This window comes from Musca autumnalis, unplaced genomic scaffold (genome assembly GCF_047663935.1).
Source record: "Musca autumnalis isolate F117 unplaced genomic scaffold, ASM4766393v1 scaffold_4, whole genome shotgun sequence".
NCBI classification, from domain to species: domain Eukaryota; kingdom Metazoa; phylum Arthropoda; class Insecta; order Diptera; family Muscidae; genus Musca; species Musca autumnalis.
Genome location: NW_027411977.1, coordinates 152,207,514 through 152,221,387, shown reverse-complemented (window position 1 = coordinate 152,221,387; position 13,874 = coordinate 152,207,514). Strand labels below are relative to the sequence as shown.

At 39.0% G+C, this 13,874-nt stretch overlaps 1 protein-coding gene across 2 annotated transcripts in view; it reads left to right on the top strand.

The window, feature by feature from the left end:
- The first annotated feature begins 1,655 nt into the window (after positions 1-1,655).
- Positions 1,656-13,874, top strand: part of LOC141402607 (uncharacterized) — a 152,060-nt gene continuing 139,841 nt past the window's right edge. The window contains exons 1-2 of one of the 2 annotated variants that reach the window (XM_073984243.1): positions 1,656-3,733; positions 3,894-4,034. In XM_073984243.1, the coding sequence (XP_073840344.1) occupies positions 3,658-3,733; positions 3,894-4,034 (217 nt within the window). In that variant the 5' untranslated portion in view covers positions 1,656-3,657. The remainder of the gene's footprint in view (positions 3,734-3,893; positions 4,035-13,874) is intronic. The other variant, XM_073984242.1, reaches the window with a different exon arrangement.

Sequence of the window (13,874 nt, the reverse complement as noted above, 5' to 3'; positions counted from 1 at the left end):
TATGGTCTTCACACTGTTCCATATATTTTCCGCGTCATTCCTGTCGATATTGATTAACTCTGTGTTAACTTGAGAAGAAACGTCAGACCTTGTTGTAGTATTTCCGAGTTTTTCGATGTCAATTTTTCGATTTCGTGCTTTATTTGATTGACGTGCTAGTTTTATGTGGATTTTTGCCATCAGAAGATTGTGATCAGATGGTACATCTGCGCTAGGGTATGTTGTGACCTTTCTTATAGATGAGCAGTGCCGCCTAAATCTATTTGATTCCTTATCACATTGCCGACTTCTTGGCGGTAGGGTGAACAGGGTATTGGTAATCTTAAATTCCTGACAAAATTCGATGAGTCTGTCACCTCTTCCATTTATGTCTTCTAGACCATATCTTCCTTTTACTCCTGCAACTATATCGCTTCCTACGTTTGCATATAAATCGCTTTGGATTATGGTACTTTCGTGCGGTTTTGTTATTTTAATTAGTTCTTCGACTTCAGTGTAAAAGATTTCAATCTCGTCATTACTTTTGTCTGCTGTAAGTGCATAGACTTGAATTATATTAACATTGGCTGGATTTGCTGATATTTTTATTATCATAGTTCTGTCAGATTTTGGAATGAATCCGATGACACTTTTGGCTATATGTTCTTTCACTATAATGCCAACTCCATTCCCATGGTGGAATAAGAAAAGGTAGCAGCAATACACAGCTGACTAAACTGGGTTGTAACGTTAGTGTCAAATTTCATATGACATTTTATACATTTATTTCTATTTCGATGTACATTAGGGATATATATTTTTTGAGAAAAAAATATATCATTCGGAAAAAACATTTCCCAGAAAGACTTCTTCATATCAATGATATGTAACCTCCTCCAAGTTCGAACGATATTGAGTGAGGTATTTTGTTAAAATTTAAAAAAAATAAAGCCCTAATAAACATGTGCTTCTTTGATTTCTAAAACAAAACATTGAAACAGCTTATCCTTTTTCTATGAATTTCCAGCGACCCCAAACTTTTCTGCAAGAATTCTAATTTCTGCGAGAATTTATGCATTTAGTGGAATGATGTGGAAACATAACAATTGAAAATGTAACGAATTTTCATTCATGTTTTCCAAAATATTCAACCAAATGTGAAAAATTATTAGTTTTTTTAAATTCCAATAATTTATAGACATTTCCTTGTTTTGTTTACAAATACATCTGGCAGTAACGTTACAAACAAAAACAAATTCCTTTGTGGTTGTTGTTCGAGTTGTATTTGTTGTAGTATTAACTTTACCTTATATTTGTTCTACCATGCACCATTCCGATGATTTATATCCGAGTTATTTTGGCATTTTGAGATACAAAATCTCCAGAGTTTGGCCACCAAGTTTACACACTTCCAGTATGTCCACATTGAGTCTGTCCATTTCAGCTATAGTATTGTTTAGTTTACCTGCTTCATATAAACTTCGGATATTCCATGTACCAATATTAAGTGTCTTTTTGGTTTTACCTCCGGGGATTCTTAGCACCCTCGAGTTACCGGAGATTGAGGCCCGTGTGTTTTGTTCTGCATTCATTGTTATATGGTTTTCAAGGGATAAATACATCTGTGATTTCCCCTTATATTCTGATGGGTTTAAAATTTACCGTCTTCGTTTCAGCCGCTTTCCTTAGAGTACAGACGCTGTTTGCAGCCGCCCATTGTGGAAACAGACACCGCTACCTGTTGGTCCGCGAGAGGTATTTGATTTCCCCCTTACCACCCATATCTGGGAAGCATTCCCCTATCCGCCACCTGGGGACGCGTCCTCTAGGGGTTACAGGCTCCCCCGAGGAAAGATGATTTTAACGCACGAGAAATGATTTCAATTTATGGTCAATAATCTAATTCTAATGGCTCCAAGAATTCAAGATAATAGCGCAAAAGGAATATATTAAAAGTGAAATGGACTGCTGAACATTTTATGAAATAAAGGACGAATAAAGGACGGAAGCGCGAGATAAATCCCGAACAGATCAACCGATTCGGTCAAAAACTTGGCCCTCGTAATATTTGTCCAAATTTAGATCACCCGAGGGTGTTTGTCAGTTCTACTACGGACGCGTCCCCACCGGCGGATAGGGGGAGTTGGATGGTCGTGCTACTCTATCATTTACGAGGGAAATCACTTGTGACATGACCCGTCTGGGATGGAGTGGCACGACCACCTACCTCTGGAACCTCTGAGGTTCCCGCGGATAAAAAACTGACGCGGGGGTGTTCCCCTAAAATAAAAAACAAACATGGAGGACAAAGAAGGAATAAACGTTACGGTGCAGGGCCTAAATAACCCAGTACCGGCGGGGCATAGTGATCAGCCTGCGAGTCACACCTCGTCGTCATCAAGCGATCGTGAGCAAAAATCTCCCACAGATGTGGGTGCCTTGGCGTCTGTGGTCGACGGTACTGCTACAAGCACGCAACCGAAAGGTAATCTGGACCCAGCCAACCGAGGATGATAGCTCCCCTGACTTCGAATCAGACAGCAGCTGCAAAATCAACACCACCGTTGTGGAGAAGCCCGTTAACGAGGAGGTTCACAAGATGGTAGAAGAGCTACGCGAAAGCATATCTAAACTTACAACGGAGAAAAAAGTTCGGAGGACTGGAGCCCAGAGACGTAGGTACAGAAGGACCCAGACACAGCTAAATAAAGAACAGCGGACCGCCCCAAAAGAGATCAACAATCCCTCCACTTCTTCGGAAGCGGCGAAGAGGATCAGAACTCCAGAGCAAGAAAATACCGCCAAACCAAGTAAGAAGAAAATGAGCTTCCCACCATCAAATGCCCTATGCAAAAAAACCCACGTGAAGGAGACTGCTTAAAGAACCCTTCGACGGAGAGCGAAAAGGAGTGCTCGGACACGAAGAAGGTGAGCGCGACCGCAGAATCCTCTGGAAGTTCCAAGAAGCCCAGGGCCTTCCAGAAGAGGAAGATGGGCGCAGAGACTGGTTCGGAGCCGCCATCTACTTACGCTAAGGTGGCCAGGAAGAACTACAGGGACGAGAGGTGCTATGCAGTGATCGATACCAGTAGAGGGTCCGGCAGATTACCTAAAGAGCACCAGCATGCCATCGAAAATATGGTCAGCGATAAAATACTGGAACACATTTTAAAGAGTGGGCCAATAAAAATTGTCAGCAGCGAGCTGAAAAGGGAACTCTTAGTATACCACTTGGGACGGCCGCTCTCGAGGAAGTGATCAACAGTGGACAACTCCTTGGGAAGGCGGCAAATTGAAGCTAGATACCTCACCTGACTAAAGCGGCGGTTTACGTCAAAGGGTATGGCTGCTAGTTTGAGACAGAACGCATGTTAGAGGTCTTTGGCAAGCAAAATGAGACCTTGGAAGTGAAGAGGTGGGAAGTCTTCCACAGGGAGGAGAAAGAGGATTGCACTCTCCTTGTGGTTGGAATTGACGACCTCTCACTATCCAGTCTTACAAAGACAAAGGACAAGGCGTATTACATCTGTAAAGCAGTCACCTTTAAAGTTGGAAGGGCACGAGTCGGGGAAGAAGAAGTGGATGCCCGCCAATCCAGCAAGGAGGACAAACCACCGAGCAACACCGAAGAGGGGGTCGAAGCCATCAGCGACTCCCAAGAGGCCCGCTTACTGACTCATGATTGAGGTCATCCAAATAAACCTCCATCGGAGCGAAACTGCAACTCAAGCCCTGATGGATAAAATAAGCAAAGGTAATATACACATCCGTTTAATCCAGGAACCTTGGACCGTAAAGAACAAGGTTTCCGGACTAAACCATATTAATTACCAACTCTTTTACGCTAATACAGGAAACCGACCGAGGACCTGTATTATATTCCATAAAAAACTTATGCTTTCTTTTCTCCACAGAGTTGTCAAGCTCGGACGCCACAGTGTTGCAGCAAGGGAATGGTAATACATACCTAGCATCAATTTACCTGCCGTGCGACTCGCCGACATTACCACCTTCGCTGGAGCTGCAGCAACTGGTGAGGAAAATCAAGCAAACAGGTAACGAAGTACTAGTAGGTAGCGATGCTAACTTTCACCACATTTCGTGGGGTAGTACTAACACTAACAAGAGGGGTCAAGCCCTTCTAGAATTGTTAAATACTAACGACCTGATAGCCCTTAACATAGGAAATACACCAACCTTTGTTAACAGAGTTAGGGAGGAAGTATTAGATGTAATAATATGTTCAGAAAATCTAATGAACGAGGTACATGAGTGGAGGGTTTCAAAGGAACACTCCTTCTCTGACCATAGGTATATTAGGTTTAAAATATCAAGGCCACCGCCGAATCCGATAACTTTCCGAAATAAATCCAAAACTAATTGCCCTAAATTCGGAAAACAGTTTCAAGATAGACTATGGCAAGAAGTTGAGGTTTGAAGATATAAATAGAAATGTCAATAAACTAACAGTGGCTCTAGTAAGGTCTTTCGAAGAAAGTTGTCCACTTCGAGAGAGGAAATCTCTTACGAAAAACCCTGGATGACAGGGAATTCGTAACAAAGGCAAAGAGGTCCGAAGACTTTACAATAGGGCAAAACGTAAAAAAGCAGCTGTATTCTGGGACAACTACCAAACAAAACTAAAGGAATGCAACAAAATTACAAGAAACGCCAAACGGAACTCCTGGAAGCTTTTTTGTGAACAGGTAGATAGCGTAAATGACGTCTCTAAAATTAAAAAGTTCCTATCTAAAACTCACTCACAACCTGAGCTTATGGTTGATGAGACGGGTGAAAAGATGGAAACAACCGAGGAAACTCTTAGCCTTTTGATGAGTACGTACTTCCCGTCGAGTGCTATGGCACACACAGTGTCACCGATGGAGATACCTTATGCATCAGAAGAAGCACCAAAAATCGACAACTTGATGATTAAAGAAGCAATAATGAGCTTCTCACCATACAAAACAGCAGCAGGACCAGACAAGATTTTCCCAGCCTTACTTCAAAGGGAAGTGGATTACATTTCGTCCAATCTGGTCGAGATTTTCAATGCTTGCTTAAACTTTGCGTATACTCGTTACGTATATTGCCCTGGCAAGAGGCAAGGGTAGTATTCATTCCCAAGCCCGGCAAGTCAAGTTATGCAATACCAAAATCTTATCGTCCGATAAGTTTAACTTCATTCTTACTCAAAACAATGGAACGGACGGTCGGCACCATGATAAAGAGTAACATCTCTAACGATATACTCAAATACAAACAACATGCATACGTAAAAGGTAGATCAGTGGAAACCGCATTACATGAGATAGTACACCATATAGAGAGAACCTTCGAGATGAAGTTGTATACACTCGCAGTTTGCATCGACATCGAAGGAGCGTTTAACAACGTCAGCACCGAAACGCTAATCCACTCCTTGGACGAGTTTCAGGTAAACCGGGCCTTGAGGCACTGGATAGACCACATGCTAAGGAATAGATGGATAAGCTGCGCGCTACAAGACGTAACAAAAAGAGACAAAGTTGGTCAGGGGACGCCACAGGGAGGAATACTATCACCTCTCCTATGGGTTACCATCATAAATAGTCTACTAAGGATCTTAACCGACGAGGGATTTGAACCCATCTGCTATGCAGACGACGTTAGAATACTTCTTAGGGGAAAGAATCCAAATATACTCTGTAGAAGGGCCGAAACGGCTCTAAAAATAGCATACAACTGGGCTAGACCGAGAGGTCTAAATGTCAACCCGGAAAAAACAGAACTATGTCTATTCACTAGGAAAACGAAAATAGGAGCCTACGAAGAACCCTTTTTCCTAGATAAGATGATAAACATTTATCCAACAATTAAGTACATGGGAGTAATTCTAGACAGGAAACTTAAATGGAAAGACCATATTTAGGAAAGGGCTAATAAAGCCCACAGATGTTGGTCAACCTGCAGAAGGGCTATAGGCTCAAAATGGAGTTTCAATCCTAGGATGACAAATTGGTTATACAGATGCGTAATTAGACCGATTCTAACTTATGCTTCTGTGGTAAGGTATGAGGCAGCCATCGCAGCTATAAGACTTAAGTCGATGAGCGAGTGGATCGTAAGAGACCACCAAACATACCACCAAAGCATATTACAGGTTACATCGGGTGAGTCAATAGATCATATTGTATCAGACCGTATACCTGAAACAATTGAAGCCGCCTTGTGTGAAATTTTAATACCGGACAGAGACGTGTGGATCGATGAAACCCTGTAACGGATGCCAACTGGAAACTGTGGGTTCACAGATGGGGCCGTTCTAGGGGGGAGAACGGGTCTGGGTCTATATATCGAAGACCAGGAAACTAAAATCTCCCTTCGACTGCCGGATCATAATACGATCCTACAGGCCGAAATCCGAGCGATCACAGAGTGTCTGAACTGGTTTAAAGCTAACACAAGGCCAATCACTGTAAACATCCTAACGGACAGTAAATCAGCAATTAAAGCAATAACAAGCAAGACGGTGAAATCAAAAACTGTCCTGCAGTTTAAAAAATCAATCAACGACTACTCCCACCATGGTTCGGTTAACATTATATGGGTACGAGGACATAAAGGGATTCGGGGTAACGAGATAGCTAACTCCTTGGCAAGGCAAGACAGGGTGCAAACTACGATAAGCCTAGATAAAGCTAAGCCTTTAAAAGCGGCGCGTCTAGAGTTAAAGGCATGGGCAGAAAACGCCCATACATCCCTCTGGAACACTGAAGAGAAAGGGGAAAATACAAAAATCCTCTGGGGAAACCCAGACGAGGATAAAACAAAGGAACTCCTTTTAATGAGTAAAAAGGACATTAGTAGACTGCCAGGCATCCTTACAGCACACCTAGGGCCACAAGCACACCTGCACAAAGTCGGTTGTGCAGAAAGCAGCGAATACAGAGCATGCGGAGAGGACGACGAAACGTTGGAACACTATCTCTGTCATTGCCCAGCCTTCGCGACGCTAATAAACCAATTTCTAGGAAATTACACTATACTAGAACTCCACCAAATTAGGGAAAGCGAGTTCAAAAACTTAAGAGATTATGTCACAGAATTTCTTAACTGATAAATTTATTTTCTTTTAATAAATTAAGCAATAAAAATTTATTCCCCTTAGGCTTCCGCAATTAGAACGCACAACAGGCCTATCCTGGCTTAAGTGTATGTTTATACGGGCATGTGGCGATTCTTATATCGCCCCTCTTTTCAACCTAACCTAACCTAAATTTAGATCAAGTTTAAAAATATTGGTGCACTCCATCGGGTATCTGTCCCACAATATTTCAAAAATTTTGCACATCCTTGTCACGATCTCTCGAAGAAAGAAACCAATTTGGTCCATACTTTTTATATTGTAATATTTCTACTAGAGGTAGATCAGTTTCGAATATGTGCTATATTGGTCAACCTCCCACACAAAAATTCGGAAAAGTGCAGAAAGTGGTTGTTAATTTCTGCCTATAGCAAGAGCGCTGTCAAATTTTATTTAAACTTTTCATTCATAATGTTGCATTTAACTATACCGATTTTTGTCGGTAATTAAAAAATGAGTTTGAGAATCTAAAAAATCTAAAAACTAAGCTTCTAATCCCAACGCTTTAAATGTTCTAAAGTTTTCTAGGTAAAATATCATTGGAATACATTACACAATTCCAACATCGATTTTTAAGGGAACTTGGCTACCACATACTTGGTATGAGGCTTATCATTTGACAGATTCAAAAAGTTAATTCCATATTGACTGTATAACTGAGTCAACAGTGGCTAGCCAGAAAGATGTGGACCGAAAACTTTGAAAAGCTTAGTTTTTCCTATTTATCCACCAATTGCTATTGCCAAGAACGATGAAATAAATAAGAATCGATTGCTCAAGATAGGAAAAATATTGATGTCCGGATTATCGAGGTAGGAAAAATATGATTACCGAGTCTACAATGTAAAAAATTATGGTACCGCGTTGTCAGGATTAACGAGTGTCCGGATTATCGAGACTATACTGTAAATGTCAAATGAAACATTTTATAAGGCAAACAATTTTCATTTCAAATTTTCATAGAACAAGAATCCAGCCCCTGCTCTCGAATCGTTTTGATTATTGTTGGAACTGATTTTTTCTGGGTCCTCAGAAAATATGTCGAAACTGTAAAAACCCCTACGGTCATCATGTATAGTGGCTGGTGCGCACAACAACTTTGGAACAGGATACTGCGTTGATCCAAACATTGTATGTATATCATAATATTTCTGACAATCTTTGATGAAGTTGGAAGATGGTGCTTATCGGTCCACTCCTTCCGGTAACTCCCCAACAAAAGTTAGACATTTTTGTTAAGTGCACTTCAAGATTGTTCGAGGATCCTTTGCATTTTTTTTTTCGAAGCTACTCATCGTGCTTCTTTTTATACACACAGAACAATATATGTTAACAACTGCAGCAAACATATAATATGTTTGAATCCAAACATAAAATATGTTTAGATCCTAACATAAATATGTTTGGATGCAAACATAAATATGAATCGACACTTTTCTTGACATTGTTGACCTTTTATAAAGCAATAGGCCAGTTTGTGGTAACGCCGCCAGCGTGGTATGCAAATGTTAAGCATTTTAATTTTACCGATTTTTGTCGGTAACTCAAAAAATGAGTTAGAGAATCGCACTACTGTTCTACCTTCCTATTCTACCATGATTCTATGCCCAAGGCACATTTATATAAGGTAGATGCATTAATTTCAACAACTAACAAATTTACAAAAACAACATTGTTGTTATTGAAAATTAAATGTCAATAGGGTCGTTCTAAAAATTTTCTCAGGAAAAAAATAAATACCTTTTGAAAATTATTTTATGGTAGCAAATTTCGAAGTTATAAATTTCATGAGTAGACACTATTACATTTTAAAAACCAAATTTACAAAAAAAGTAAAAATACAGCTGATTGTCGCTTCTACCTTCTATAAATGTACCCTGTCTATGCCTAATATTTGGCGTGTCTTTTTACTTAATAAATGTTACTGAGCAGATGACTCTCAGTAACTTTTAGCAAGTTTTCAACGATACAAGAAAGACAACACTCTGTAACATTTCGTAGCAATCATTACTAATTATCACGTAAAAATATACAGCTATTGTTGATACTAGTTAGTAGTTAATTCACGTTGAGAAAAAAATTCATAGAATGTCATGATTTTTAAGAATTTAGGGAAAAGATGGGGTAATTTGGAATCTTCATTACATTTTGAAAACATTCGTTTGACACCTTGCATTACATGTTAATTGTTAGTTTTGTTTATTATTGTTGAACTACGTGGGTTAATTTTTATACCCTACACCACTATGTGGTAAGAGGTATTATGTGTTAGTGCATTTGTATGTAACATACAAAAGGAAGCGAGATAGACCCATAGTTCCTTCTAGGGATATACATAGAATCACTTTCTGAGTCGATTTATGCATGTCCGTCCGTCCGTCCGTTCGCAACATACAGGTCGCATTTGTTGACCGATTTCGCTGAAAATTGGGGAATACCTTTTTTTTAGCCGTCGGAAGATCAAGTTCGAAGATGGGCTATATCGGTCCAAGTTTTGGTATAGCCCCCATATAACGGTACCTCCCGATTTAAGGTATTTTAAGGATCTTAGCCGCATTTGTTGCCCAAACCAGCTGAAATTTTACATTTGAGGTTCCCAATGGCCGCGAAATTGTTCCACTAAAAATTGTCAAGATAGGTCCACGGTTCGGTATAGTCCCCATATAACGATACCTCCCGATTTAAGGTATTTTAGGGATCTTAGCCACATTTTTTGCTTGAACTAGCTGAAATTTTACATATGTGGTTCCCAGTGGCCACGAAATTTCGCCACTTAAAATTGTTAAGATAGGTCCATGTTTTTTTGTAGCCCCCATATAACGGTACCTCCCGATTTTAGGTATTTTAACGATTTTCCCCAAATATGGCTCCAATTTGCGTATTGGGATGTATACTAATTATTCCATTTTTACATATTTCGACTGGTGTAGGGTATTACATAGTCGGCCCCGCCCGACTTTGGTCTTTTCCTACTGGTTTATTTATACATTGAATCTGGTTTTAAACAAGTCGACCAACTAATTTTTGTAAAAAACTTCACATTTTTATAACAACTACTAGCCGACCCGGTCCGCGTTGCTAGCCCTTGAAACAGTTTTACGTTACCTTTTCTTAAGTCACCAATTAATTATATTTTTCTTGCATAGATAATTAGTCGGGATCTGCAAGTGACTATAAATAAAAAACCTTCAGAAATGTTGGTGTTGATATGCAATTTTAACATACCGCCGAAGAACTGATGACTTGAGGTATGCTGGAGTAGTATAACTGGAAGTGTTTGTCTGAAATCTAAACGTGAATTGCTTTTTAAATCCTTCAAGAATCGATCTAAAGCTTCTAGGGAACTTTTATGCACCTTAGAACATTCGTTCCAGATGATAATTTTTATTTAATATTGCATGTGTGCCCTTCATTTAAATGTCCAGTGGCAACTTAAGGGCCGACTGTGTCGTCCTTCCACCTTCTAATAATGTATATCTTATATACCTGATGAAGCTATAGCTGTCGATATTTTGCCTTATAATTTAAGCACTTGCTTTCCAACAAGACCAAGGCTCCGTTTTATATAACATCTGTTTTTTCCATTGATTTATAGCATATTTAAAAAAGCGGGAGTGGTCGGGTCTTATGGCTAAAATACGTACCCAAAATTGGGAAAACGGACACGTTCGTAAGTTTTACATATATAGCGCATTTAAAAAATAGGGCACATGGGGTAACACGCTCCTCCGAAATTCAACAAAATATATAGCCTATTTCCACCATTGGACATTCCTGTACATCATCTGAAAATTGCATGGAAATCGGTTCAGAAGTTTTGAGGATATAACATATTTAAAAAAGTGGGCGTGGTCGTGTCTTTAGCCTCCAAATAAGTACCTAGGGTCGGAGATAACCACCATTTCCTCGCAAATTAATTTTCTCACCAATACGTTCGTCAGTTTTGCTAAAACAGCGTTTTTAAAAATAGGGCGTGGTGGCGTATATAACATACATATTTTCAACACGAGTCCTCCCTGTACATTCTCTAAAAGTAGGACATGGGGGAGCTACCCCGCCCCATCCGAAATTCAAAAAAGTATATGGCCTATTTTCAACACGGCTTTTTCCTGTACTTTCTCAGAAATTTTCAAGAAAATCGGTTCAGTCGTTTTTGAGTCTATACGGAACATACGTACTAACATACGTAATTACGTAAGGGGTATTACGTCTTTGTGCATTTGTATTTAACATACAAAAGGAAACGAAATAGACCCATAGTTCCTTTTGTGGTATACATATAATCACTTTCTGAGTCGATTTATGCATGTCCGTTCGTGCGTCAGTCCATGTATTTTTGTTCGAAGCGTACAGGTCGCATTTTATGTCCGATTCAGCTGAAAATTGGGGAGTATAAATTTTTTAGCCATAGGAAGAACGCTATTGCTTTTGGTGAAAATCGGTTCAGATTTGGATATAGCTCTCATATATATTTTCGGCCGATTTGAGGTATTTGCTGCACCAAACACGCTATATATGTTTGATTTCGATAAAATATAGAATGTGTGACTGAATTCGGTCTAAAATAAATGTACCAAATTACATCGAAATCCGCTCAGATATGTATATAGCTCCCATATATATATATTTTCGGCCGATTTGACGTATTTGCTGCACCAAACACGCTATGTACGTCCGATTTTGATGAAATTTGGATTGTGTGACTGAATTCGGCCTAGAAATAAGTATGCCAAATTATATCGAAATCGGTTCATGTTTGGATATAGCTCCCATATATATTTTCGTCCGATTCCAGGTCTTTGCTGCACCATACACGCTATATATGTTTGATTTCGATGAAATGTGGAATGTGCCACTGAATTCGGTCTAAAAATAAATGTGCCAAATTACATCGAAATCGGTTCATATTTGGATATAGCTCCCATATATATGTATTTTCGATTGAAATTTGGAATGTGTGACTGAACTCGTTCTAGAAATAAGTGTGTCGAATTATTTCGAAATCGGTTCTGATTTGGATATAGCTCCCATATATATTTTCGCCCGATTTGACGTATTTGCGGCACCAAACAACCTATATACATATGTTTGATGAAATATGGAAAGTGTGACTGAATTCGGTCTTAAAATAAATGTGTAAATAACATCGAAATCGGTTCAGATTTGGATATAGCTCCAATATATATGTATTTTCGGCCGATTTGACGCATTTGCTGCACAAAACACGCTATATACGTCCGATTTTGATGAAATTTGGATTGTGTGACTGAACTCGGTATGCCAAATTATATCGAAATCGGTTCAGATTTGGATAAAGCTTCCATATATATTTTCGCCCGATTCCAGGTATTTTCTGCACCAAACACGCTATATATGAATTCGGTCTAAAACAAATGTGCCAAATTATATCGAAATCGGTTCATATTTGGATATAGCTCCCACATATATTTTCGCCCGATTCCAGGTATTTGCTGCACCAAGCGCCCTATATATGTTTGATTTCGATGAAATATGGAATGTGTGACTGAATTCGATCTAGAAATAAGTATGCCAAATTATATCGAAATCGGTTCAGATTTGGATATAGCTCCCATATATATTTTCGCCCGATTCCATGTATTTGCTACACCAAAAACGTTATATATGAATTCGGTCTAAAACAAATGTGCCACATTACATCGAAATCGGTTCATATTTGGATATAGCTCCCACATATATTTTCGCCCGATTCCACGTATTTGCTGCACCAAACACGCTATATAGGTCCGATTTTGATGAAATTTGGGATGTGTGACTGAATTCGATCTAGAAATAAGTATGCCAAATTATATCGAAATCGGTTCAGATTTGGATATAGCTCCCATATATATTTTCGCCCGATTCCAGGTATTTGCTGCACCAAGCGCCCTATATATGTTTGATTTCGATGAAATATGGAATGTGTGACTGAATTCGGTCTAAAAATAATTGTGCCAAATTGCATCGAAATCAGTTTAGATTTGGATATACCTCCCATATATATTTTCGCCCGATTCCAGGTATTTGCTACACCAAAAACGTTATATATGAATTCGGTCTAAAACAAATGTGCCACATTACATCGAAATCGGTTCATATTTGGATATAGTCCCCACATATATTTTCGCCCGATTCCACGTATTTGCTGCACCAAACACGCTATATAGGTCCGATTTTGATGAAATTTGGGATGTGTGACTGAATTCGATCTAGAAATAAGTATGCCAAATTATATCGAAATCGGTTCAGATTTGGATATAGCTCCCATATATATTTTCGCCCGATTCCAGGTATTTGCTGCACCAAGCGCCCTAAATATGTTTGATTTCGATGAAATATGGAATGTGTGACTGAATTCGGTCTAAAAATAATTGTGCCAAATTGCATCGAAATCAGTTTAGATTTGGATATACCTCCCATATATATTTTCGCCCGATTCCAGGTATTTGCTGCACCAAACACGCTATATACGTCCGATTTTGATGAAATTTGGAATGTTTGACAGAATTTTGTCTAGTAAATTGATATATATCTCCTATATGGCGAATAACAAAATTCCTTTACAATTCCATTTGAAAAAAAAAATTTAAAAAAAGGAAAAAAATGCGGATTCAAATCTGCTCGCGTTCACGAAATTGGTCAATGCGCGCAAAAGTTATAGCGGTTTTTATTCTCATATAAAGAAAAAATATTTAAAAATATCTTTTTTGTTGTTATGAGAAAATGTATGCATAAATCGTTAACAGCATTC